This window comes from Hippocampus bargibanti, linkage group LG18, assembly GCF_051943395.1.
Source record: "Hippocampus bargibanti isolate YZ-2025 linkage group LG18, ASM5194339v1, whole genome shotgun sequence".
Classification (NCBI taxonomy): domain Eukaryota; kingdom Metazoa; phylum Chordata; class Actinopteri; order Syngnathiformes; family Syngnathidae; genus Hippocampus; species Hippocampus bargibanti.
In genome coordinates this window covers 9,463,271-9,490,519 of record NC_142751.1, presented here as the reverse complement: position 1 = coordinate 9,490,519, position 27,249 = coordinate 9,463,271, and the positions used below count along the sequence as shown (strand labels likewise).

The following is a 27,249-nucleotide window of genomic DNA, read 5'->3' as shown; positions in this document are numbered from 1 at the left end:
CTAGATGTCTTCATGTGAATTGTGGTACCGTTTTCTGCTCTTCATAATATTCCCATCGAACTATGGACTCTCGGAAGTCATCGCAGGTTCAATTTAGTGCGTTTGGGGGGAAAATTGATATATAAAATTAAGGGTGTCAAACTTTTTTTGCAGTGGGCCACATTTTAGTTACGGTTTCCTCTGGAAGGCCATTATGAATTTGTGGAAACCATTAAAAATTTAATCCCGTCCACATATTGCATATATGTGGACGTGTGGATGTATTGCATATAACAAGTTTTCAAATTTGTAGTAAAAAATGACTGGTTTAAGTGGGACAATTTTAATTTTTGGTTCGGACTTTAGCAAGCAAAATGGCACTTAGCATGCTTGATTTACGTTCACGGGCCGAATAAAATGATGTGGCGGGCCAGACTTGGCCCTTGGGCCTTGACTTTGACACCCATGTATTAAATGAATTGCATTGTTCAAATACCTGTCAACATATATACGTTATCCCTGTATTTTATGTTTTTTCATGATTTTGAATTGTGTTAGCTGTATAACAACTTTTATACGATAAAAAAAATGCGGTTATCGAGTCTTTGTAAATGAAGCATGATATGTGTGTGCACATTGTTTTCGTTTGATTTTGTTTTTAAGCATGGGAGAACCGCCAAGTAATAATCATATATATCTATTTTTTATCGCTGCGTACGGTCGATTATGAAAACATAATGTGCGCATGCGCGATAAACTGCATTTCCGCTTGTGTTAGCGTTTTTTTTTTTTAATCAATTCAAATAATGTACGGCGTACCACAACTTTTATACGGGAATTGTAAACATTTATAAGGGCAGCTATTAGCCAAGGTTGACAGGTATGTGTTCATTCTATTTCCAGTTTGCTAGCTACCATCAGACTTAACTTAGGCGACATTGAATAACAAAGTACTTTGTTTGTTATCGCAATATCGTGTCTTCAAAATACTGAACAGATGTTCTCTTCCCTCCCTGGAGTCCCACAAGCAAAGCATAATATTCCCTCCTGAAAGCCTTCACAAAGCGGCCCTTGAAGCTGCGAGCGGGGGGGCAGATGCAGATGTGCTTTGATTTGTGAATATTTCAAAAGTAATCAAAATTCAGCAAATAACAGTGATTTGTTTACCAAATTGAGACGACAAAATCCACCAGACACGAACAAGTCACAGGAGTCAAGCGTTACTTGTCATAAAAACTTTTATTCAACCGGAAAATCTGCTACAAATTGCTTTAGACATGCATAGTTCACGTAGTTATAACAAGTCATGACGATTCCCTTTCAATTTTAATTCTCTGCTTAGCATGCACGTTGACGAACAATCTCTATTTTTTTTTATTTGATGAGATAACCTGCATACCTTGTGTATGACCCAATGATTATGTCCACTTTCTTTGGCTTTTGTGCATAAAGAAACATGTACTGCTCCTTTATTGATATGTATAAAACACTAAATTGCAATAACAGGTTTTTATAAACGGGGTCAATTTGACGTATGAGGGCAATTGTCCAAATTACACACATGGACGAAATTGACTGTGAACCTCGAAAATAGGGTTTTTAAGTTTTTCTGGCGGAGCCCCTGATTGGCAGAGATTGAACACACACAATGTATATTTTGAAATGATTTTCCTGACCGATATTTTGCCAACGATTTTCTCTGTATTTCAAGGTCTTAAAGGACAACCGACGCCTGCGGACAAGTTGTGTCCATAATTTGTAAAATCACTTCAAGTGACTTCTACTGAGTGTATTTTACAAAGATTCCACGGCATATAGCTATATTTTACGTTATAAGACTCGCCCTGAATATTCAGGAAGTCTTGTTTTCGAGTTGATGACGATGCCTGACGTGATGTCACCTCAGGAACGCCCCTGACCGAGAAAGCGACACAATGCATTTTGCTACTTTGTTTGTTCTGAAAACTTCGTGTTGATGGCGAAATTAGAATGAAAACACCTAAATAATGCGATGGTGAATCGTTGTGTGTTGCACCAAGACTACTATTTGATACTAGTTGACACAAATTCCCAGCAGACAAATCAGCCCATTTCCAACGGCGCTTGGGCGCCATCTTGTGCATTTTCTGGGACGCTACATTGGAATCCTGACTGCTCCAATTGATACGGAAGGACTTTTTTAATCGATTGCAAACATTTATGCTTTCCTCTTCAGAACTATTTGAATCATATATGAGTAACAAGAAAGCATCTTCTCTGAATCTGATACCATTGTTTTGATTCTAGAGCAAGGCAAAGACGTCCTGGCGTGACGTCACGAACAAGGGGGCGGGACATTCTGAAACTCGCCATTTCCTGTGTCATTTTGAAGTAGTTTTGCATTTGACTAAAAATATCAACCTGCGTGTTTTGGGTATTTTAGATGCTATAAAACGTTTTTCTGATGTCAGTTACGAAACAAAAAAATGGTGTCGGTTGTCCTTTAAAGTTAATAGAAATGCATTCAGAAATGCAGAAAACACAACCAACGTTACAGTACACGATCATTATAAAATCTAATGATAATCATCATTTAAAAAAAAATCTCATGAAAACAAAACAATCTGGATAATCATGCACAATGATATTCAGAATCAAGACGGAATGTTTCAAATGCCCTTCAGATCTGCTCGACGTACAACAGTGATGAAAAGTCTACACACCCCTTTTTAAGCGCAGAGATACAGTAAATCGTTTCAAAATGTGTGCGAGCATTTATGGGACGGACATCTTGTCGAACTCAATTTCAAAAGAAAAAAAATATAGAGGGAAATTAAAATAAACAATCAGAACAATGTGGTTGCAAAAGTGTGCACACCCCTTACAACTAGAAATGTAGCTCAAGAGCACTGTTCTAGTAGGCTTTTCATTTTTTTCACAGCAAACACTGGAAAGTTTTGTATCTAGAAAGTTCTTTGAATCTATTAACCCATTCACTGCCATTCCCGAATGTATTCAAAAATTGAAAATATGACGTGGAGCGCCATTTAGGAATTTGTTTGGGTTTTGGTTTTTCTGTACGGAGGGATAGGGGGGGTCGATAAAGTACTGGTGAGACCTCGGGCAATGTTCCACAAGGGGGCAGCATTTGTCTTTTGGCCAGGTTAGTGCTTTGTTCCAGCATCAGCTGTTGTTACAGCTGCTATAAAATCAATATGAATTGTATTGTAGTTGTATTTTGTACAACCCTCCCCATTTCAAGCTCAAATATCTCCAGACCCATATAACTTAGGAATTAACTTTTTGTTCTGATGAAAAAAAGAGAGTCTGAGGTTTCTTACACTAAATTGAATGTTTCTGTAGTCCTAAAACTCAATATTCTGTGGGTCCTACGATTTGAGTGAAAATGACAAACCCTGGCACTGGAGTGAACCCATTTTTTGCACGTCTGGCAATGAATGAGTTAACGATTCCCTTCACCCTGTTCATAAAAAAGCTTTGAAATAATTTGTCTTTTTTTTTAAACAAATATGACCAAAACCCAAACAAGGATGTGTAAATATTTTCTATGCACGGTAAAACTTGCTTCAGGCATACCTCAACAAGGAGGTCTTAATGCCCACAGAAAAAGACATACAATTAACCCAAAAATAACATTATTACAAGCAGAAAATTCGATTTTTGTTACATGACATATCATTACAGAAAAATAAATTCAGTGAGACCTCAACTTACAAACACCTTATCTTACAAACTTTTCGTCTTACAAACGTCAAATTTATGAAAATTAAACCTTATAATAAGCACTATTTTCATAATACACACCCACCACGGCTGCCGGAGTGATCTTCGGCGTAAGCACACGACCGAACAGCATCAGAGGTTAAGTTACCAACAGTCCTTATGGAAGGTGACTCTCCTTCCATAAGCCATCAACGACCATCAAAAAGGTCAATAAAACTTTATTTTACAGCACAGTTTATTTCTTTAATTACAGTCCACATGTAATGCGCCTCTCTTTCCAAACAGCAATTCCCTTTGACCTTCGACCTCCAAGCCATAAATGACCATCACAAATGTAAATAAAGTGACTTTATGATACAATGCAGTGTATTTCTTTCATTACAATACAATAGCACATTTATTATACATAGAATAAGTTATGTTGTGTGTAGTTTTAAGGCTTATTTAGTTGAAAAGTATATTTTATGGAAACCCGGGAATGGATTATTCCCATTTTAATGGTTTCCTATGGGATTTTTTTTTTGAGATACACACTTTTCGCCTTACACACTCTGTCTGGTAACCAATTAAGTTCGTAAATTGAGGTCTCACTTTACATAAAAACTTAGCTCAATGACTGGGAACATATCTACAGGCGCGGGGGTGTAGGAGACGAGAACATACAGTACAACCGAAACATAATGACACATTTTGACAAGACCGCACACAGATATCCATATTGCCATTATGTGTCCGTGCTTTAGCATTCAGCCTCGAACATCACTTTCACAAATGAAATTCCTCTCCTTTATTATCTCCTGGTGCATTTCACCGTTGCTATGAACATATCGCACGTTTACAAAATAACCCCTGAGAAAACCTCCATTTTTGTTTTACCAGCAGCTGAGTAAGTCCACACAAAACTCATCTGGTCTCAGTGGATGACATCGTCTAAATCGCTACACATTAAATGGTATTGTTAGATAGATTTACTCAACTCAACAAGCACATTAGCACCAACCATACCAGAGAAAAAAAAATCCTTAATATAAAAAAAAGCTTGATAGTCCAAAGAAATGTTTGAAAGAAACAAGGAAAATACACCCAAAAAGGGTTTGACTTGCTGTGTTCGCTAGCCGTTGGGCTCCAGCGTTGCAGTTTGAGGGCTGACTTGATCCGATTTTTTTTTATTTCACTCATCAAAAAGGTCAGCAGTCCACCCTCAAGTCATCGAGACATCATCCGCACAAATTCTGCCGAATTAAGACAAAGCGTGTGTTAGGTTCAATTGAATGCCACAGCAATTAGTATACAGTCATCCTCTGCGCCCACAGATTTGCATATTTTTATTTGTTACATTATTATTATGATTATTTTCATTATTATTATACATCGCGGGTTTGAGGATCCAACGAAGAGAGAAATGTGGAACTGTCGCGGCTTGGAATTGAAGCGGATTTACGTTGGACAGGAGATATGAGACAATCTCTTTTCGTCAATGGATGCTACAGCTTTGTGTTTGCTTTCAACATTTAGCTTGTAGTAGACGTGCATATTCCACCATGATGCCCCGGATTCACTGGTGAAAAGGATGCTTTGATCCTCTTTTCTTTCATCTCGAACTGCTTCATACAACAAAGAGTGTGCAAAAAAAGCTAAAGATTGAATGACTGTCTTTGTGTTGTCATCATATTTTGTTATTTAGTTTTTTCTTTTGACTTCAAGATGGCGCTGCGAGTGTGGCTGCCTTTATAGCACCTCCTGTATTTAGTTTTTCTACTTCTTCCTTTCCTTTCCTCTTACTTTCATCACTTTGCTGCTGTGAAGTAAATTTCTCTACTGCGAGACTAATAAAGGCTAATCTTATCCAATCACGATTATTATATAACAATTGTGATTCTTATGATGATGATTGTTATTATTATTTAAATATTTTAATCTCATGTACTCTAACTATTCTTATTTTTGAACATATGAGCAGGGCTCAGGTCTCGGTTTTGACATTTGACATTGAATGTGGCTATTTCGACGCAACGTATACAACAACTAAGTAATTAGAAACACGCACGTCACTGTAGCATTTACCATTAAAAAAAAAGATGACGCAGTGCTCGATGATATTCTGATCCCTCGCAGCTAATATGCACTCGTCTGTTGCTCTGTTAGTGTGCATGTGTGTGTGTGTGTGTGTTTGTTGGGGGGAAGGCTAATCTTTGAGGTGACATAATCCCCCCATGAAGATAATCTGACAGACACACTTGCACGTTTATCCCCACATGCGAAGTGTGCTTTAAATTCGAGCAAAGGAGGAAGAAGGGGTGTACAGTATATACACACACAGAGGGAGACAGAGAGAGACAGAGATTCACCAAAAATTCAAAATAATAACAATACATTTAATTTCTAAGCGCCTTTCAAAATTCTCAAGGTCACTCTACAGTCACTGGATCAGATTTTCTGTGGGTGAGCAGTGGCAGCCACATGCGCCAGCGTTCACTCAACCTGGAATAACTCAAATAAAAAGCTAGCCACCTAGCTATTAGATATCTAATAGCTAGCTAGATAGCTAATAGCTATCTATTAGATAGCAAATAGCTAGCTAGATAGCTAATAGATAGCCAGCTAACAAGCCAGCCAGCTAATAGATAGCTAGCTAGCTGGATAGATAGCTAACAGATAGTCAGCTATACAAAGTTATGCCCTACAATACAAAATGAAATTTATAAAGTGGGTCTTTATATTCAGTTAACAACCCCCAAATGTACCATTTTAAGATATTATATCAAGAAATGTCATCGTTTCATACCTTCAAAATCCACATGACCGTCTCCGTTGAGGTCAATGTCTCGCAAAATGTCCTCCAGATCTCTGTGACCTACCTAAAAAAAGTGAAAAAGGCATGCTTCGTTTTGATTGATACTGTCAGGGTGTGTATCAAGATTGTGGTTTTGGGAACTGTTTCTAAAATTCTGGATTAAAAAAAAATAGCTGAAGTGTCTACTGAAGTGGCCTCTGTCTGCATGCACATAGTCGTTACCTGTTGTCCTAAAAGCTTTTTCATTGCTTCTCTGAGTTCTGCTGTGCTGATCTGACCGTCGCCATTGGTGTCAAACTAAAGAAGACAAGTTTACTTCATTTTATTTATTTATAAAAATAAAATGATAATTAACAGAATGGAATGAATCCTCTTGACAGTCCACACTTGATTCCTTCCATCCATTTTGTATAGTGGTTATTCTAATTTGGGCTGCAGGTGGGTCGGAGCCTTTTGTGGTTGATTAGCGCAACAGGCAAAGTACACCCTGAACCGGTTTTCAGCCAATCAAGGAGCAGAAGTAGAAACAATGATTCATACTCGCGTTTACGCTCAAGGATTCACCTCAGAAGCATGTTTTAAGAATGTACACAAAGCCCAGACTTGAACCCCAAACCTCAGATGTATGAGACAGGTATGATAATCCCTAATAGCATTTTATGCTAGTGGCTAGCAGATTCAAATAATGCACTTTTAAAACTATGTTCATGTACTGTCTATGGTGCACCGCTTATTAGGCGCATAGAAGCTCCAAAAGTGGCTGTGGTTGCATTACGGATCCACTAGGGGGTGCTATGCTCAAGGGAATACAATACAATACAATACAATACACTACAAGACAGCGATGCTGTATTTATATAGCGCTTTTGAAAATTATTTTTGAAGTTACAATTATGAAAGATGTGTTAGGCTCCACCTCACCCGCCATTCCAAGTGAGAGCAAGCACTACAGATGATTGATGGATGGATGTATCGATGAATGGTAGTTGAAATAGAATGTCTCCACCTCCTTGAATGCATCACGCAGCTCTTTCACGCCGATCATGTCCGCCGTCTCGGCCAGAAGTTTGGGACCCATGAGTTCAACAAAGTCCTCAAAGTCGACATGTCCGCCAACTGTTGACGACAAAAATAAATAAATAATGGAATGAATAGAATAGAATAGAATAGAATAGAATACAATACAATACATGCTAATTTATATTGGACATTCACAACAGCTGCAGCTGTAACAAAGCGCTACACATAATAGTCAACACGAAGCAAAATAATAAACACAACAACAACATAAAAACATGGACAGTTGTGCAATTTTAACAACTTTCCCCATGTACTGAACGAATGGAATGAATAAAAAAAGAATGAATAAATATATAGATAAATAAATGAGTATTTAAATAAATAGCTGAATAACTACATAGATAAACAAATGAATACATAAATAGATCAACAAATGAATAAATAAATAAATAGATAAATACATGAATAAATTAATAAACAGATAAATACATGAATAAATAAATAAATAAAGTGATAGATAGATAGATAGATAGATAGATAGATAGATAGATAGATAGATAGATAGATAGATAGATAGATAGATAGATAGATAGATAGATAGATAGATAGATAGATAAGATAGATAAATAAATGATTTGACAAATAGATAAATAAATGAATGGATAAATAGATACATAAATGAATTGATAAATAAATTAATGGATAAATAAATGAATAAATTAATGGCTAAATAAATGAATAAATAGATAAATAATTAAACAAATAGATAAATAGATGAATAATTAAACAAATAGATACATATATATATATATATATCTAAATAAATGAATACATAAATACATAAATAAATGGATAAATACATAAATAAATGAATGGATAGATAAATGAATGGCTAAATAGATGAATAAATAAATCAATGGGTAAATAAATGAATACACATATGAAGAAATAAATAGATAAATAATTAAACACATATAGAGAGCTAAATGAATGGATAAATAGAGAGATAAATGAATGGGTTAATAAATAAATGGATAAAAAAAAATCAATTACTGGATAAATGAATCGATAAATGGGAGGATGGATGGATGGATAAATAAATGCACCTCATTGCAGTGCATACGTTGAACTATCTTTTGAAAGGAGAATGGGGAAGGTCCTCAACTTTTGTCAACATCCAACATTTGACGGGTCCACTTACGATTCATATTGATCTGCTGGCTAAGTTCAATCAGCTCCATCTCTGTGGGCATGTATCCCATCGTCCTCATGCAGTTGCCCAAATCCTTACAGCCAATGAAGCCATCTTTGTCCTTGTCAAACTCCTTGAACGCCTCGCGTAGCTCTGGGCGAACATCGGAGGCTCATCATGACATGAGTCCACTTAAACAAGACGGCTATTTTATTTTTTTCTCACTTGCTTACCATCCATTTCTTCTGGTCGCAGTTCTCTGTCCTGGAAGGAATCACAAGAGAGGATTAGAAGGCCGCCATTGCCGTCACTATACAAACTGTGCCAGATCACAGCTCCCCTCCTCCCCCTACCAATGCAGTGTGGCGACGTGAGAAATCATCAAAAAACACAAACGAGGTGTGCATTTGTGTGACTTAGCGTCCTAGTACCAGTATGCTAAGTCGACCATTGCTATGGGTGTTCCTGTGTTGTCTAAGGAACGGTCTCACGCAATATAAGAGATTGAAAAACTTCTGTTGATTTGGATTAATGAAAAGCAGCTAGCAGGGGACAGTATGAGTGAGGGTATTATCGCCGAGAAAACACAGCAACTTCACTCGGATAGCATCAAGAGGCAACTACATCAATGACCGACACAAAGGTCAATAAAATGACTTTATTACACAGTACAGTTTATTTCTATAATTACAATACAATAGCACATTTATTATAGATAAAATAAGGCATATTTTGTGTGATTTTAAGGTTTATTTAGTAGAACATTGTTTTATGGGGACCTGGAAACGGATTATTCTCATTTTTAATGGTTTTCTATGGGAAATTAATGTTTGGAAGAAACACTTTTCCCCTTACACACACTTTTGGGGAACCAATTAGGTTCGTAAGATGAGGTATCACTGTATACCCGTCGAAACAGAATGTCAAAGGGAACAATGTCAATATGCCGCTGCTCACCCACAGAAAAACTGATCCTGCGATCTTGAGAGTTTTGAAAGGCGCTTAGAAATGAAATGGATTATTATTATTGTTATTTATATTAATATGTCACGACAATTCAGCAAATATACATAACCTCACCCACACAGACCACTCCTCATGACGTATAATGGTAAGCTGTCAGAAGATTCAAAGTCACTTTCAAGTGACCACACTATCTAGAACATGATTCAAGCCGAGGCACCGTCATGCCGAAAATACAACATTCCTTACACCAGGGGGTGTCAAAGTCATTTTTTGCCGCGGGCCACATTGTAGTTATGGTTTCCTCTTGAGGGCCGTTATGAATTTGGGGAACGCATTAGAATGTTTAAATCCCTTCAAATATCACATGTAGAGCACACAGCAAATTAATGAATAACTCGTTTTCAAATCTGAAGTCAAGAATAATGACTTTTATTGTGGTTGACATCCAAAAATATTACATTTTGACTCAGATTTTAGCAATCATCATGGAATTTAACAAGTTTGATTTGCTTTCCCGGGCCGAAAAAAATGATGTGGCGGGCCGGATTTGGCCCGCGGGCCTTGACTTTGACACCTGTGCCTTACACCATACTTTTATGCGCTAGCCAAAAGGTAAGCAGAGCTGCGTAGAATTTTGTTAGACACAGAGATTAGTGTTAGCTTCAGCTAAGCGGTGTGTATATATATATATATATATATATATATATATATATATATATATATATATATATATATATATATATATATATATATATATATATATATGATAATAACGTTGACATGAACTTGCGTGCTGCCTCCATGAGTGAAAATGCATTTGTATGACCAATGCATTTGTTCTTTCATTTGGATTCAAGTTTTCGGATCATTTTTAACCAATGTGCATCATAACTCGTGTGACTAAACATGACAACCCTGCGGCGTGCTACGGTACACGTGTACTCGTGACAAGCAAGGCGAAGAGAGTGCGGCGAGACGACGGCCGCTTCCAAAAAGGAACGGCCTTCTCTCATCTCATCAGCGCAGTCACGCTCGCCTCTCTTGACCGATATATTTGTTTAAGACAACGGTGCGGAAAAAAAGAAGTTTGACGTGTGATGTCGCTGCCGCAAAGCTGGAGAGTGAACTCAAAGTTGCATTTCTTCCCTTTGACGTCGTCGTACAAATGGAAGCGTCGGTGCCAATGCAGCAATGTCACACCATGTTTGAAATTGGAAAAGGCAAGAGACATTTTTTTTTGTCATCGCTGCTACGCCACTTGTGTTAAAAAAACATTTTATCTCAATTTTAAAGTACTGTTATAAAGATGGGCGGCCCGGTAGTCGAGTGGTTAGCACACCGGCTTCACAGTGCAGAGGTCGTCGGTTCGCGTCCCGGTCCGGCCTCCCTGTGTGGACCTTGCATGTTCTCCCCGGACCCGCATGGGTTTTCTCCGGGTCCTCCGGTTTCCTCCCACACTCCAAAAACATGCATGGCAGGCAGATTGACCACTCCAAATTGTCCCAAGGTGTGAGTGTGAGAGTGACTGTTGTCAGGGTGTCCCCCGCCTCGTGCCCGAAGACAGCTGAGATAGGCGCCAGCCCCCGTGACCCTAATGAAGAATAATGGATGGATGGATGGATGTTATAAGGACACACCTCCCTCCCTGCTCCCCAAAGTATTTTTTTTTACATTTCATATTAACCTGAGGCAACAAAAACAATACATTGAAAATATTACATAAAATATATTGAAAATATTACACTGTATTTATTGACTGGTTCTTTTTGTTCAATTGTCGTTTTTTTCTCACTTTCATGTTAACCTGAGGCACCAAAAACATTTTTTGATTGTTTCTTTTACATTTTATGTTCACCAGAGGGAACAAAAATTATATATTACAAATATTACACTGTCTAAATTAGTTGTTTTCGTCCAATTGTCGTTTTCATGTTAACCTGAGGCACGCAAAAAAATACATTTCATGTTAACCTAAGGCAACAAAAAATATTTATTAAAAATATTCCACTGTATATATTGACGGGTTGTTTTTGTTCATTTTTTTTCTTTTCTTTTTCCTTTTTTATTTGTTTACCTGAGGAAACAAAAACATTTATTATTTTTTTTTACATTTCATGTTAACCAGAGGCAAACAAAAATGATATATTACAAACATTACATTGTCTATACTAGTTGTTTTTGTCCAATTGTCTTTTTTTCCCCATTTCATGTCAACCAGAGGCACATATTTTGTCACTTTTTACATTTCATGTTGACCTGAGGCAACATAACACCGTATATATTGACTGGTTGTCACAAAAAATACATTTTATGTTAACCTGAAGCAACAAAGAATATTTCTTAAAAATACAGTAAAGTCTCGTGATATCGATATTCAAGGGAGTCCGAAAAAATATCGATATAACCGGGACTATCGATATATCCGACCCTGTTTGCATGTAATTTTCTCCGTGCGTGCATAGAAATAGTATCGATATAACCGGGACTATCGATATATCCGATATCGATATAACGAGACTTTACTGTATTACACTCTATATAGTGACAGCTTGTTTTTGTCAAATTGTCTTTTTTATATTTCTTGTTTACCTGAGGAAACAAAAATAATATTGAAAAATCTTACACTGTATTTATTGTCCAATTTTCTGTTTTTTTTACATTTCATGTCAACCTGATGCAACAAAAATATATTGAAAATATGATACTAGATTTATTGTCTGGTTCTTTTTGATAGTAAATAAACCCCCTCGTCTCTCAGCATGCATACACGTGTGATATTCAGGACTTACGTACAGCCTGTCGGCTCTCGGCGAATCCCTTGCGTAGAAAGATGCAAGCGGGACCCAACACATTGTGCATATTTGCGCCGTTCTGGGCCAGGGCCACTAGCGGCTCCAGATAGCCCCCACCCGAGCCCCCCTCCACACAGGACGGCACGGCTTTGTAGTTCTTCTGGTCCTGGAGCGGAATCGGTCCAGGGTGAGGATTGTGAGGAGCATAGTAGTTTTATCAAGATGTGAGGTGGCGTCGACGGATGGGGTGTTTGAGAGAATGTCCGTCAGTCATTCGTCAATCTGGAGTCGGTCATGATGGAACAGCGAAGAGATGCCGGCATTCACTGCCAGACGTGCAAAAATGTGGCCAATGCAGTGCCAGGGTTTTTGTCATTTTAACTCAAATTCCAGGGCCCACAGAAGATTGACTTTTAGGACTACATAAAGATTCAAGGCAGCGTAAGAAACCTTAGATTCTCTTCTTTCATCAGAAAAAAAGACTTAATTCCAACATTATATGGGTTATATGGAGTTAGATGAGCTTGAAATGTGGGCAAATGTTGGTTTATATAGAGGGAACAACATGGAAAAAATGGAAATTGTACCCCCTTTTGGAAAGGAAAAAACATTGCCAGAGGCCATGGTCAGCGCTTTATTGGCACCCAAGCACGAAAAATCAAAACCTGGACAAATTCGTTGATGACGTTATATTTTCAATTCCCGAATAAATTTGTGAATGGCAGTGAATGAGTTAAGACTGTTGGATGTGCTTTTGACTTCCTATCGTCCCTTACAAGGGCGACAAACACTTTCTTCTCGTTTCCTTTGCAGCATTATGTCGCCATAAGATTGACAGGAAAGGTTGTAAACATTGGAGGAGGTCCTATTTTGTTTTAAATTCATACTTGCAACGCTTTGTTTTCACTTCCAGACGTTTACATCCACCGCCAACAACAATCAGTGTGTCGACCTTGACCTTAAAGGACAACCGACGTCTCCGGACAAGTTGTGTCCATAATTTGTAAAATGGCTTCAAATGACTTCTACTGAGCGTATTTTACAAAGATTCCACCGCATATAGCTAGATTTTACGTTTTAAGACTCGCGCTGAATATTCAGAAAGTCTTGCTTTTGAGTTGGTGACGAGTCCGTATGTGACGTCACTAAAGGAACGCCCCTGACCGAAAAAAAAAGACACATTGTTGCGGTCCTTCCATCACGTCAATGTATTTTGCTGTACGTATTTGGTCTGGGGACCTCGTGGTGCACCCAAAAGCCGCCAGAAGAGGGCGTCCAAGCTCCATATAAGGAATTTATCAGCCTGTGGAAACGGAGGTGACATGTATGCTTTCCTCTTCAGAACTATTTGAATCATATTCATAACTGGATGAGTAACAAGAAAGCATATTCTCCGAATCTGAAACCATTGTTTTGATTGTGGAGCAAGGCAGTGTGTCACCAATAGTGACATCACGAACAAGGGGGCGGGACCTTCTAAAACTCGCAATTTCCTGGGTCATTTTGAAGTAGTTTTGGGACACTTTAAGTCATTTTTATTGGTGTTTTGCATTTGACTAAAAATATCAGCCTGTGTGTTTTGGGTATTTTAGATGCTATAAAACGTTTTTCTGATGTCAGTTAGGAAACAAAAAAAATGGTGTCGGTTGTCCTTTAAAGACACACCTGAACCACATTTTCGTGGCTGGTCCAGAAGATAAATTGAATGGGCAGCCAGCCATTTCATGCTAATCACCAATTAAGGGGGCTTCAACCCGAGGGCGAACGAGTCGTACCAATTACAGGCGCAGCTACAGGTTAATTAAAACCAGCCGCATGCTCATTAGCGGCCAATCCAAACAAGCCGCCACCATTAAAAAAAGAATAAATAAAAATACCAAAAATACAATATGACATTCCGATCACATCTTCAGATCATGCGACTGTCACAGATAATTACCCCGAAGAACACTTTAAAACAACGACGACGGACGCTCCTTCTGCTACCACGTCAACACAAATGCAGCTACTTTGTGCGTTTCTGCAGTAAGAGAGCACGAGGGGTTCGATGCCCACTGGCTAATCCGAGCAAGTGATGCATGGCACAAAGGGGGGCTGTTTGCCGAGGATACATCGTGCCAGAAAATTACGAGTGAGCCACGCGCGGGCAGTTACATAACATGTGGAAAGAAAAAAAATGTCAGGAGAAAAAGGCCAAAGTCGAGCAAGAAGTCAAGTCGGATGGCTGCAACTGTATTTTTTTTTTTAATATAAAAAATGTGCAGCTGTTTCTAGTCAAGTTTCACCTAGTAGGCAAAATATGCCGTTAATGTTAAAATATGTATTAAATTCTTGTTTGAGTAACTGTAACAAGGACTTTGGTTGTTTATTTTCTGTGCATGAAAAAAAAAATTACGAAGCATCACAAAAAGTGTCATCTTTGACTTGTTTTCGTGGCCACTTCAAATTATATACGGGCCACATTTGGCCCCGGGACCTCCGGTTGAACACCACTGCTTTAGCTTTTTCACTCATTCACTGCCAGACAATGTGTCAATTCCATTGCTAGGGTTTTTGTCATTGTCACTTGAATTCCAGGACCCACAGAATAGTTAAAATAGTTCATTCTTAAATTATATTGGTCTGGCGTTATATGAGCCTGAAATGAGGGTGACTGTCCAAAATACAATGCAATACATACATATTGGTTTTTATAACGCTTTAACAACAGCTGAAGCGGGAACAAAGCGCGGAAAAAAAGGAAATGCTGCCTCCTTGTGGAAAAGAACAAAAACATTGTCAGAGGCAGTGGGCAGCGCTTTATTGGCACCCAAGCATGAAAAAAACAAAACCCCGAAAAATTTGGGAATGGCGCTCTACATCATATTTTCAATTCCCGAATAGATTAGTGAATGGCAGTGAATGAGTTAATAATTATTTTTTTGCTAAACAGTAGCTATCGATATGAAGAAAAGAGTCTGCACAGATTTTTGTCGTGGTTGCCAGATTGCAAGTTGGCCATCCGATACAAATCCAATTACAAAATATCATGCAGAAAAACACTAAAATAATAATGCTAACGTGAGGATAAAATGTTAGCTTCTTTTTTCGTAGATAGCATGAGCAAAAACAGGTACTTCTTGATTGTTTCAGACAGTCTGAAAGAAATGCCAATGTGCATAAGACTGCCGTACAGTCAAACCTCGGTTTTTCAACGTCTCGGTTCTCATCCCATTCGGTTTTCCACCAAAAATGTCATATTTTTTATGCCCCGGTATACAACCAAAATTTGGTTCTCAAACAAACCGAGTGCATCTGAATGCATCACTCGACTACCCTCCGCTTCCTTATACGTCACTTCTTGACGGACGCATTAATATTGTTGATGTTTTATTTTTGCAAAAATGCAGACATATTTGGTTAAGATCTCCCGAATAGTATGATTTTAAAGCAAGCAGAGGATGGTTTGAAAAGTTAGTGCGCCCTGTGTTTGCCCAAAGACAGCTGGGATAGGTGCAAACACGCCCCATGGCAGAAAGATAGATTTTTATGTACATATATTAATGTTGATGTTAAAAATTGGTGAAAATAAGTTTGTTTTTATGGAATTTTACACATGACCTGCTCTATTATTAAGTTTTTATCCGGTTTATGCGATGAAATAGTTAAAAAGTTGTTTTCTAGACTTTGAACGGATGAAGATTTTTTTACATTGATTTTAATGGAAAGTGCTGTTTCGGTTTTTGAACAAATCGGTTTTCGAACAGGTTTCTGAAATAGATTATGATCGAAAACAGAGGTATCACTGTATTTGGATTTACATAATTTCTATCAAGTATACTGCTTGCCCCAACCTTAGAGCAGTGACCTATCAAAGCAGGGTTCTGTCCATTAGGGATATATATATAGGGCCAGAGCTACCAGCACAACTTTTGTTCTCTGACGAAGCTTTTCGGATGAGGAGCGAAACGTCCGACACCTTCAAATCAGTACAGATGACGGCTGAAGAAACATTTTCATTGATGGACCAATCCTGTATGATTGAGATATAATTGAGATACAATTTTGATACAATTACCTGATTTCACTGATAAAAGGGCCGATTTGACCCACAAAATAACATGGTGGTGGTGGGTGACACTTGTTATTAGCCTTAACCACTGCCCCTCCAAAAAAAACAACAACAACAAAAAAACAGTGTTTCTCATGGTCGTTTAAAGGACAACCGACGTCTCCGGACAAATTGTGTCCATAATTTGTAAAATGGCTTCAAATGACTTCTACTGAGCGTATTTTACAGATTCCACCGCATATAGCTAGATTTTACGTTTTAAGACTCGCGCTGAATATTCCGGAAGTCTTGTTTTTTAGTTGGTGACGAGTCCGTACGTGACGTCACTGAAGGAACGCCCCTGACCGAAAAAAGGACACATTGTAGCAGTCCTTCCATCACGTCAATGCTTGTTTGGTCTGAAAACCTCGTGTTGCGCCAGAAGAGGGCGCCCAAGCTCCATATAAGGAATTTATCAGCCTGTGGAAACGCAATACACTGTCATGTCTACAAGAGGTTGCCATTTTCTGCCTCTTTTCTGGGACGCTACATTGCAGTCTGATGCCTCAAAATAACACGGAATAAATTCTTTAATCGATTGCAAACATGTATGCTTTCCTCTTCAGAACTATTTGAATCATATTCATAACTGGATGTGTAACAAGAAAGCATATTCTCCGAATCCGAAGCCATTGTTTGGATTCTCCAGCAATGCAAGACGTCTTGGCGTGACGTCACGAACTGGGGGCGGGACTTTCTGAAAATGCCGAATTCGCAGCTAATTTTTTTTGCAGATTTTGGACACTTTAAGTCATTTTTATTGGTGTTTTGCATTTAAATAAAAATATCATACTGCGTGTTTTGGGTATTTTAGATGCTGTAAAACGTTTTTCTGATGTCAGTTTGGAAACAAAAAAGTGATGTCGGTTGTCCTTTAAAACAGGTACCCTTACAAAAAGTCTGGAATGAATCATGTCGGACGTCACAGTGAACTCAAATATAGTCAAACTATTGACATGACCCGCCGATAGGCCTGATGAGGCACTCACCGACCTACTCTTCACGAAAACTTGACTGGCATGCTAACACCAAGTACAGCCCACAACTATTTTGTTCCAAGCAATCACGACATGGATGAGGAAGTCCAAGTAACACAAAGTCCAGTCAGTGCAAGTCCAGTCGGGTCGCCTGGAAGGGAGTTTGGCCACAAACATGCAGAGAACCACAGCCAAGAAAACAAAGCTTACCTTCTTGGTGGATATTTTGAGTGACTTTACAGAATTGCCCATTGCAAAGAAAAATAAAATTGAAAAAAGCCCAAACGCGGCAGTTTTATGCGCCTTATGTTTTTCCCCTAAGCATGTGTGACGATGGGGCGCGCATGTGCGTCCGCGTGCGTTTCCCGGCGTTCATTGGGATGGCGAGTGATCGGGAAAAAGGGGCAATGAGGTTTCACTGGCTCATTGACTGACAGGAAAGGACATTGGGAGAGAAAAAAAAAGGATGAGAATTGGGAAGTGGGAGGTAGGGGGGGTCTGCATGGGGAGGAGAAGAGGGACCACGGTGGTGTGGGGGTAGGGTTGCAACTCAGACAAAGGAGAACAAACGACGGCTCGGAAGAACAAGGGGATGAACGAGGCGCTTTGGAGCGGCGGGAGTGGAAAAGATGGCTTAATCATTCCGTCCTCTGTCCGATGCGTCTTTGCATCCCACCCCCTCCACTTGCTCTCCTTCCCCCTTTTTGCTCGCTCACTTTCACTCTCTCTCTCTAACACCACCCCTGACCCCCTCCCCTCTCTCTCATTCTTCCATGCTTTCCAAATCTATGCAATTCCACTCAAGAGGTTCTTTTGGAAAAGCATATTACCTTCCCCAGAGCAAGACGCCGCAGTAGCTAATCCAAAAACACACAAGCACCCCTTACACACATACAGTAATAGACATACACACTCATGTGAGGCTGTAGATCTAAAAATAAACCACTCTCCTGCTTCTTTTCCCCACTTTATAGCCCCAGCATCCATCCGTCCATCCATATGCACACCCGCATTTATCCACAAAGTCATTTTAGGCTTGAAGGGCTTGGATTGAGACCAAAAACATGGCGCACAAAATGGGCACTCGGCAGCTGCAAACACGAAAACACACGGTGTTAGTAAAATGTCCTTGAGTTTTGAAAGGCGCCTAGAAATTAAATGTATTATTATTTGTTAATTTTATTTTTGACTTCAAGATGGATGTATTTTGTTTTTCTACTTCTTCCTTTCCTCATACTTACATCACTTTGCTGCTGTGAAAATGTACATTTCTCCACTACCAGTCTAAGAAAGGCTAATCTAATAAAATTAAAAACTGCTTCCATGGGTTCATAATAAAATAAAATAAAATAAAATAAAATAAAATAAAATAAAAGTAATCTCTAAGCGCCTTTCAAAACTCTCAAGGACACTTTACAGTCATGGGATTTTTTTTGTGTGGGTGAGCAGCGGCAGCCATACGCAACAGTGTTCACTCTATCCTGAAGTCACACAGCAGCAAAGTTATGAAAGGAAGAGGAAAGGAAATAATGAAGTAGAAAAACAAAATACAGGAGCTACTGGGAAGGCAGCCACTGTCGCTGCTCTCTTGAAGTCAAAACAACAACAAAAAAAATGAATAAATATTTTTGCACATTGTCTGGCAGTGAATGAGTTAAAAAGCTAAAGCACCGGTGTCCAATTGGAGGTCCAGGGACCAAATATGGCCTGTATATAATTTGAAGTTCCTTACAAAAACAAATCAATGACGCCAACTTCTGTGATCCTTACTAAAACCGTTACAAAACACCATTGACGGGCTAGCGAAACTATAGCATTGATGCTGTTCAAATCTTTAAAGCAACAGATAATTGAAAACTTGTGGTACAGCAATATATGTTGACAGACAATATGCAAAATAATCTCCGTCTCATAATACTGCATGTCCCTGACTCACTGTCGAAAATGTTTTTCAATAATTTGCTAGCGGGCAAGGCAAGCACACTGAAAGTAGCTAACGCTACACTGTCAGGAGCCACTGAAGGTAGGAAGTCATTATGCATATACGGTTCAAATCTTTTAATTATATCATCACTGCATGTTTTGTACAATACTATAATAATATAATATATTTTCTACTATCACCTGACTGACAAAAACATATACAATTGGGCTTGTGTGTGTGTGTTGCTCACTGGATGATTCACGCAGCCTCACACCGCAGGCTCATTGTGAACTTCAGAACACATTGGACGTCACACACACACGAGCCGTCAGCTCCCATCAAGTCAAGCAGGACTGCGTGTGTGTGTGTGTGTGTGTGTGTATATATATATATATATCCATCTATCCATCCAGTTAGCTGGCTATCTATTAGCTAGCTAGCTGGCTTTATATTAGCTATCTTTCCAGCTAGATAGCAATCTATTAGCTAGCTACATAGCTTTCTATCCATTTGAGTTACTTCCGGGTTGAGTGAACGCTGTCACGTATGGCTGTCGCTGCTCACACACAGAAAAAAAGCTTATTCTGTGACGGTAAAGTGACCTTGAGAGTTTTGAAAGGCACTTATAAATGAAATGTATTATTATTATTATTATTATTATATACACGCCTCCAATTTATCAATGCTTATTACAAGCAGTACCTCAGAAGGACAATTTCAACCACAGGACCGTTGTTTTTATTGGGAATTTAGGGAGTTTCTTGGCCAGTCAACCCCTCTGCCACCTGTTTTAGTTTAAAAAAAAATAAACTGTAAATTACAATACTAAATATAATAATAACAACAATAATAATAATAATAATAATAATAATAATACATGTCATTCATAAGCGCCTTTCAAAACTCTTAAGGTCACTTTACAGTCAAAGGATAAGTTTTGCAATGGGTGAGCAGCGGCAGCCACACGTGGCAGCTAGCTAGCTAATAGATAGTTAATAATGACTTCAGATGACATGCATATGACCCGCCATTGTCCTCATGCATCTCATTCTATGCCTTCCCATCCCCATATATAAAGCATCATTTCGAATGATGTGCACTTGGGCGCATCCATTTCATAGCTTAATCCTCATATGCCAAAAAAAAAAAAAAAAAAAAAAAATTGAGGATTTACGCCAAGTGGTTTTTTTTTAGCGTGTTGAGTGAGACCAAAATATCCACAAGGCTCTAAAAATAGCAGCTCACACTCAAGACATACACGAGGCATATGCTGCGCTCGCTGTGCTGAGGCTTGTCTCTTTCCCTGCAGCATGCCCACGCATGCAAAAATAAATAAAGAAATCATCATTCGGCGTATCTAATATACTAATCCGTACTAAAAATACTAATCCCACCTAAAAACAAAAAAAAAAATAAAACGTTTTCTAAATACCACCAGAAAGACAAATTATAATCATAATAATACATGTTTCGAAGCGCCTTTCGAAACTCTCAAGGTCACAGGATCGGTTTTTCAAATAGATGAAAGTTGATTCTATTCGATGATTTGTAATGACTTCAACGTAAATATTTATGTTTAACACTGTAATTCTTTCATGTGCCAGCTGGGGGAGCCATCGAAGCACCAGTGGCACTCGAAGCAGACAAATGAGGACTCGGCTGAGGGCCTCGGTAAGAATTCGTCAAGGTCAAGAGCAAATGTGGCGGAAGGAGACAGATTTGTAAAAATAACAAATAAACATAAACAAAAAAATGAATAAACAAACGATTAAATCAAGGAATAACTAAAAAAAACAAGTAAATAAGTAAGTTAATGGGTTCAACGGGTGACAGGGTGAGTCGCCATGAATGACAGCAACGTTCCAGCCAAGTGAGGAGGCAATTTTTCCCCCTTTATGCAGTCAGCGTCGTCACGACTGAGCAAGTGAGGTTTTTTTTTTTTTTTTGTTCACACGGATCATCAAAACTCAACAAGGTCATAGATTTGTGTCTCTTCGGTATCCCCACGCCCCACAACCCTTTTTTTGGTTCTTCTATAACTTCCCTGCACATTGGATTCGTGTATGGCGGTTACATGGCAGACATACAGTATAAGTACAAACGCAACCAGCGCCCTCTGCCGGCCAACATGAAAACTGCTCCCACAATCACTTTGGTATTCCCACATGTGGTAGTCGTGGTACCGGCAGTAGTACAGCTGTAGTACAAGCAGTAGTAATGCTACAACAACTACTACTACTACTACTACTACTACTACTACTACGAGAGACGACGACGAGTCGTACATTTTCGTTTTTGTCACTTTTGTTTCGTTTCCTTATTGTCTTGGAGTCAGGACATTAGAACTCAATTTTTGGTTCCCAAATGCACTTCCGGTTCTGCAACATTAGAATATTTGGAAATAATCCACGATATCAAGGGAAGGCATGAATGTGCATTGTGTAAATGTGATATACGTCATCAACTAAGTGGCTTTATTCATACCTATATATATACCCAAGCGAATTGAAGGGGAATTGCGTTCAAGTAGTTGATCAAAACCTTTTTCCCCTGTGCTGAAAATACCTAAAAGAATAAATTGTATTTTTGATGCATATTTAGAATGATGTATGATGATGATATATGGATATATGGAGAAAATGCATTTATATCCAAAGTTGAAATTTTGCAAGCATTTGATTGAGCGCCTTATGAAAGGTTCCTTTTTTGTTCCTTTTCAGTGCAGAGAACACAAACAAAACCAAAAAAAAAAGTGCGACGCCTCCAGTCTTTCAAATTCAGGTTTTGATGTTCTATTTTTAGCCTGCTCCACTGGCAGCTCTGTTGGCCTCGTATGTATGCAGATCTTCCTGTTATATAAGAAATTATTTTATAAAAAAGAAAGTTTGTTGTGCTGCATCGGCCTGTCGGGTCCACTTTAAGATCTGCATGTCTATTTGTGTGCACGTGCGTGTGCGTGTGTGCAATTTTGTCTTTTTCACTCTTGTTGCTTGGCAATCCAGAATCAAGGGTAGCGTGTGTACTTCGCGGCATGTCAATGAATTGAGTTGTTATCACGTTTTTTTGTTTTTTTGGGGGGGTAGAAATGAAAATATGAAGTATTATTTTTCAGACTGTGAATGACCTTTCGTTGCCCCAAACAATTTGATAATTTACAACATGCTTTCATTAAATAGCAGAAAGTAAAATAAATAAACGGGGTTATTTCAGAGCTACACTGATACCTTGGCTTACGGACCTAATTGGTTCCCAAAAAGAGGCAAAAGGTGTGTATCCCAAAAATTAATGTCCCATAGGGAACCACTAAAATGAGAATAATCCGTTCCCAGGTCCCCATAAAACATAATTTTCTACTTTCTTATTTTCTAAGTCTTAAAACTACGCAAAATATACCTTACTTTATGTATAATAAATGTGCGATGGTATTATATATATAAAGAAATAAACTGTATTGTATAATAAAGTGGTTTTATTTACCTTTGTGATGGTCGATGGCTTGATGGAATGGAGTGGCCGGTTTCATCAGCATTGAACACGTGATGAGGAACGTAACCTTCTTTCACCATCTTGAGGAATGATCCCTTGTATGTGCTTTCTAGTTCCTCATCAATCATCTTCTGTTTAGCTGGGTTGATAGCTTTTTGCATCAAGTGTACAGAAGGCTTGTGCGGGTTGTTTGTGGAGCCTGATTGATGGGATATTTTAACCTTGCAGTCTACACTCTGCCTTTGAACTATCAAAGTTGAAACTCTCATTGTCATCTGCCTGTCTCTTTAATGTTTAAACCACCTTCCCTCACTGCTGCATTCTTGACCAATCACGTGGCTTTAACCGAAGACTGGTGGCGGGAAATAGAGGACAAAAACCGTCGGCTGCCATTTTGTTGTTAGAAGAACGGGCTCGTTCGCGAACGACACATCACTCATTGAGGCCGCTCCGTGTATGAAAAAGTTCGTATGCCAAGGTAAAGTTTGTATGCCAAGGTAAAATTTTCATAAATGTAACGTTCGTAAACCGAAAAGTTTGTAACGCAAGGGGTTCGTAAACCGAGGTATCACTGTATTTGTAGTTAATTTAGTCATTGATAGTAGGCTATTTAGCCACTATAGATACATACAGCATGCAGTGTCTTAATTATAAGGCGTATATAAGGCTTTTAATTTTTTTGTGGCTCCAGACACAATTGGTTTTTTGGTCCAATATCGCAACATTTTGGGTTGCTGTGCTAGAACTACTGCATGGCTTTACTATGATGACAAAATCGTACAATTTCCAGAACCCAGTTCCTTGCTTGTTTGCGTCGGGTGATATTTCCCACATAATTATTCAAAACAACTAAATTATTGCATCAAATTAGTGGATTACCTTGATAGCCTTCATTTTAGGGGCTGTTATGAATTTGGGGAAGCCATTAGAATGTTTTATCCCCTCCACATATTACATATAAAGCACACAAAAATTAATGAATAACTAGTTTTTAAATTTGAAGTAAAAAATTGTGACTTTTTGTGGTTTACATGGGCCAATTTGAAATTTTAGTACAGACTTTAGCAAGCATTATGAAATGTCACTAGTTTGATTTGCTTTTGTGGGCCGAATAAAATGACGTGGAGGGCCAGATGTGGCCCTCAGGCCTCGACTTTAACACCTGTGTATTAAAATGACCCAAGTGGTCATAGGTGCCTTTTTTGACCCATCAATTGGGTTATAAATGTGTGACAAGAGCATCCCTTATTTCTAACCTCCGAGACTGATTGAAGCTCTGGCCCGGATTGAGTGAGAGAGAAGAGTTATTTTGGGAGATCACATTAGTGTGCGCCAAGGTAATTGTCTCCTCTCCAGATTTTTTTTCCTTCTAATTATTGTCAGCGTGGAAGGCGACGTAGTGAAAGAAAATGGGGCGATATTGGAGAGGATTCAGACGGCAAGGGCATCGCAGTGGTGGCTTAGTTTGTCAGATAGGTTTGAATGTTTGAGAGAATAAAACAATGCATTCACTCTGATTCAAGTTATTCATCCGCTTTGGCAAAAACAATTTCATTTTAGTTGGTCATTTGAAAATGTCCTTCATGGGGAAAGTCGGTGCTGTTAGACAGTCAGCTGTTGGATGCATGGCTTGTGGAGCCTGCGATTCAAAGAAAGGAGCGTCAGCGCAGAGCGCCAAAGCGGATGTGGAACTGCCGCAGCTTGGAATTGAAGCGGATTTACGTGTGGCAGGAAATATGTGATAATGTCTTTTCGTCACTGGATGCTACAGCTTCCTGTTTGCTTTCAAAACTTAGCTTGTAGCAGACTTGCACATTCCACCATGATGTCCCTGATCCACTCCTCTTTCATCTAGAACCGCTTCATGCAACAAAGAGGGTGCAGAGAGTGCTTAAGATCGAATGACTGTGTCTTTTGTGTTGTCACATTTTTAGTTATTTACTTTTTTTGTTGCTTTCACTTCAAGATGGCGCCGCAAGAGTGGCTGCCTTTACAGCAGTTCCTTTATTTTGTTTTTCTACTTCTTCCTTTCCTTTACTCTTCCGCCCAGCTGTTTTGGGAGATGTTTCTTTAAATGTTGCTCCCTTGCTAATTTCCTCACTTTCCCCAATGCACCTTTGTACTGTTTTGGTCCGACACTTTCTCTCATGGATATTTTCGGACCAGGCTACCCTCTGACCATTTGAAGGACTTCAAACTGGTCACGAGGGATGGAACGCAACAGTTCTTTTTTTTTAATATAATTTTTGATGACAGATAATCTAACGGAAATACAGTTTAGCCATTTTGTATACCGTCTGTGTTCATTCAGTATCATGTATCATATTGCGGGGTGATTTTTGGCCCATCACAGCAAATGGAAATAGAGTATGGACATCAAATAAGAGGTTGTCAAAAACTTTTACAAGGACGGAGCCGTTTTATTTTAGTGCAGATCTGAATGAAGGATACTTGTTGTTATTTTCATGTGAATACTGGATGGTTGTAACTGTTAAACGGACCAATTTACAATACCGCAATGTCACAGCTGGAACATCCTATATCAAAACTGCATAACATCACCAACCCCCTCAAAAAACGCTTTTGCAACATCTCCAAGCCATCCCAATCAATGGAGTCCATTCAACATAGACTAATTTGATGATTGACAACGACAAAGTAAAGCATGGAGAGTCTCTGTCGCGCAACTGCATTGAAGAGATGAGCTTTGAAATATTCACATGTAGCCAATTTCTTCTCTTGTCGCAATTTGCTCCTTCTCTATCATGCATTTTTTTTGTAGTTCATTAAAAAAACTGTCATCCAAGACATTTTAAGTCATGTGGTGAGAGATTTAATATCCTGGACTGCATGGTCGCCAGTCAATCGTAGGGCACAAATAGACAAATCTCCACTCACATTGGCACCAATGGGCATTTTCAGCTTTGAAGTGAGATAAAATGCATGTTTGTTTTGGGACGAATCAGTCAGCATAACCGAAAAATATCAAGAAGCAAAGAAAACGTTGAGACAAGACATACTACCCCCCCCCCCACAAGAAGACCACCATTATTAAAAATATAAAACCGCCATGTATCTGGCAGGCAGAAAAAATGGAGGATGAAGTATTTAGCGTTGAACCTTGGAACCATTAATGGTCTGTGATGCTCACTTTCGATTGTTTTTTGATTGATTCAAGGCCAAATTCTAAAAAAAGGTCGTAAAAAGTGCGGTGTGTGTGTGTTAACTTACGTGTCCAAAGACAGACTTGACGATGGGGTGCAGGCTCGCGTCGTAGTCTGAAACGGTGCTGAGCCTCTTGGACCTTCGGCCGGAAGCGGGTCGCCTCGCAACGGGGCCACGACCGGCGGCGGTGGCGAAAGCGGCGTCCGAGCTCAGGCTGGAGGCTGAGCCGCTCAGCGTCCCCTTGTCGGTCTCGAAGAAGAAGTCTGCGTCGTCCCGTTTTTCCTCGGGCGCACTCAAGGACCCCTTGGCGTCCCGTCCGAGTGCCCCGTGGCCGGCGGACTGCTTGGAGCTTCCGGATTTGACGCGCGTTTTGCGTTTCACGTCCTCCGAGGCTTTCTCCGCGTGACCGGGGCGGCACAGGGGTCTCCTGGCGCTCGCCTCTTCTGACCGGCCGGCGTCGGCTCCTCGTTGCCCGCGCTGGTTCCGGTGCCCGCCGCGGCAGCCGTGCGGGCCGTGGTCGGACTGCGTGGATCTACGCTGGAGCCCGGCGGACCTCAGCAGGGACGTAGCGGATTCGCTTTTCGGTAAAGCGGAGCTCATGGTCGCTCGCGTCCCACTTTTTGCGGATCAAAGTGCAGGTGCGTGGGGTACGTCAACCGGAAGCTGGAATCCACGTCCACGGGCGTGGCGGCGGTGGTCGGGAGGAGGTCTGTGGCCGCTGCCACCTGCCGCGACATTTGCGAGGGGGGAACTGTTCCCTTTACACCGACTGCAAGTTTCAATGCGCGCACGCGCTGCGTCCACGCTGCCAGTTCACTGAAGGGGACCCACGTATCCGCGGATTATAACGCGCGTAATTTGCCACAAGAATGAAAAGAAGAATCCACTGCAGTTCTCTCTGGGAGGATGCTATCAGGCGTCTAATCCTGCTCGATGGATAATAAATTTATGATTTCGGCGCTTCCCACTTTTGTAAAATGAAAACAAACTGAACGGCCCCATTATTAGGTACATTTGGTGTACAAAAAATACATATTTAAAAAAATGAATCCAGTCATTTGCTTGTCTAATACATATAAATTCTGAGGAAAATGTCTATTTTTTTTCAAGGCAGATTTTCCAGGTCAATAACAAAGCCGCA

At 39.5% G+C, this 27,249-nt stretch overlaps 1 protein-coding gene across 2 annotated transcripts; it reads right to left on the bottom strand.

The window, feature by feature from the left end:
- Positions 1-1,207: 1,207 nt before the first annotated feature.
- Positions 1,208-27,249, bottom strand: cabp1b (calcium binding protein 1b). 2 transcript variants are annotated; one of them, XM_089021272.1, is made up of 7 exons: positions 26,175-27,249; positions 8,942-8,972; positions 8,718-8,861; positions 7,503-7,612; positions 6,719-6,793; positions 6,488-6,560; positions 1,208-4,934 (listed from the first exon to the last, which is right to left on the bottom strand). In XM_089021272.1, exons 1-7 carry the CDS (start codon positions 26,706-26,708, stop codon positions 4,909-4,911), a joined length of 993 nt encoding a protein of 330 aa, XP_088877398.1. In that variant the 5' UTR covers positions 26,709-27,249; the 3' UTR covers positions 1,208-4,908. The 2 variants fall into 2 exon arrangements, with proteins under 2 accessions (XP_088877398.1, XP_088877399.1); XM_089021273.1 differs by lacking the exon at positions 26,175-27,249 and adding an exon at positions 12,464-12,640.

What these genes read in the sequence shown, in the direction of transcription:
- cabp1b (XM_089021272.1), bottom strand. Translation starts at nt 26,708, where the DNA reads ATGAGCTCCGCTTTACCGAAAAGCGAATCCGCTACGTCCCTGCTGAGG. An exon ending in GCGACCAGAAGAAATGGATG is followed by an intron (nt 8,862 to 8,941) that starts GTAAGCAAGTGA and finishes ATGTTCGCCCAG; the next exon opens with AGCTACGCGAGGCGTTCAAG. An exon ending in CCAGCAGATCAATATGAATC is followed by an intron (nt 7,613 to 8,717) that starts GTAAGTGGACCC and finishes TGTCGTCAACAG; the next exon opens with TTGGCGGACATGTCGACTTT.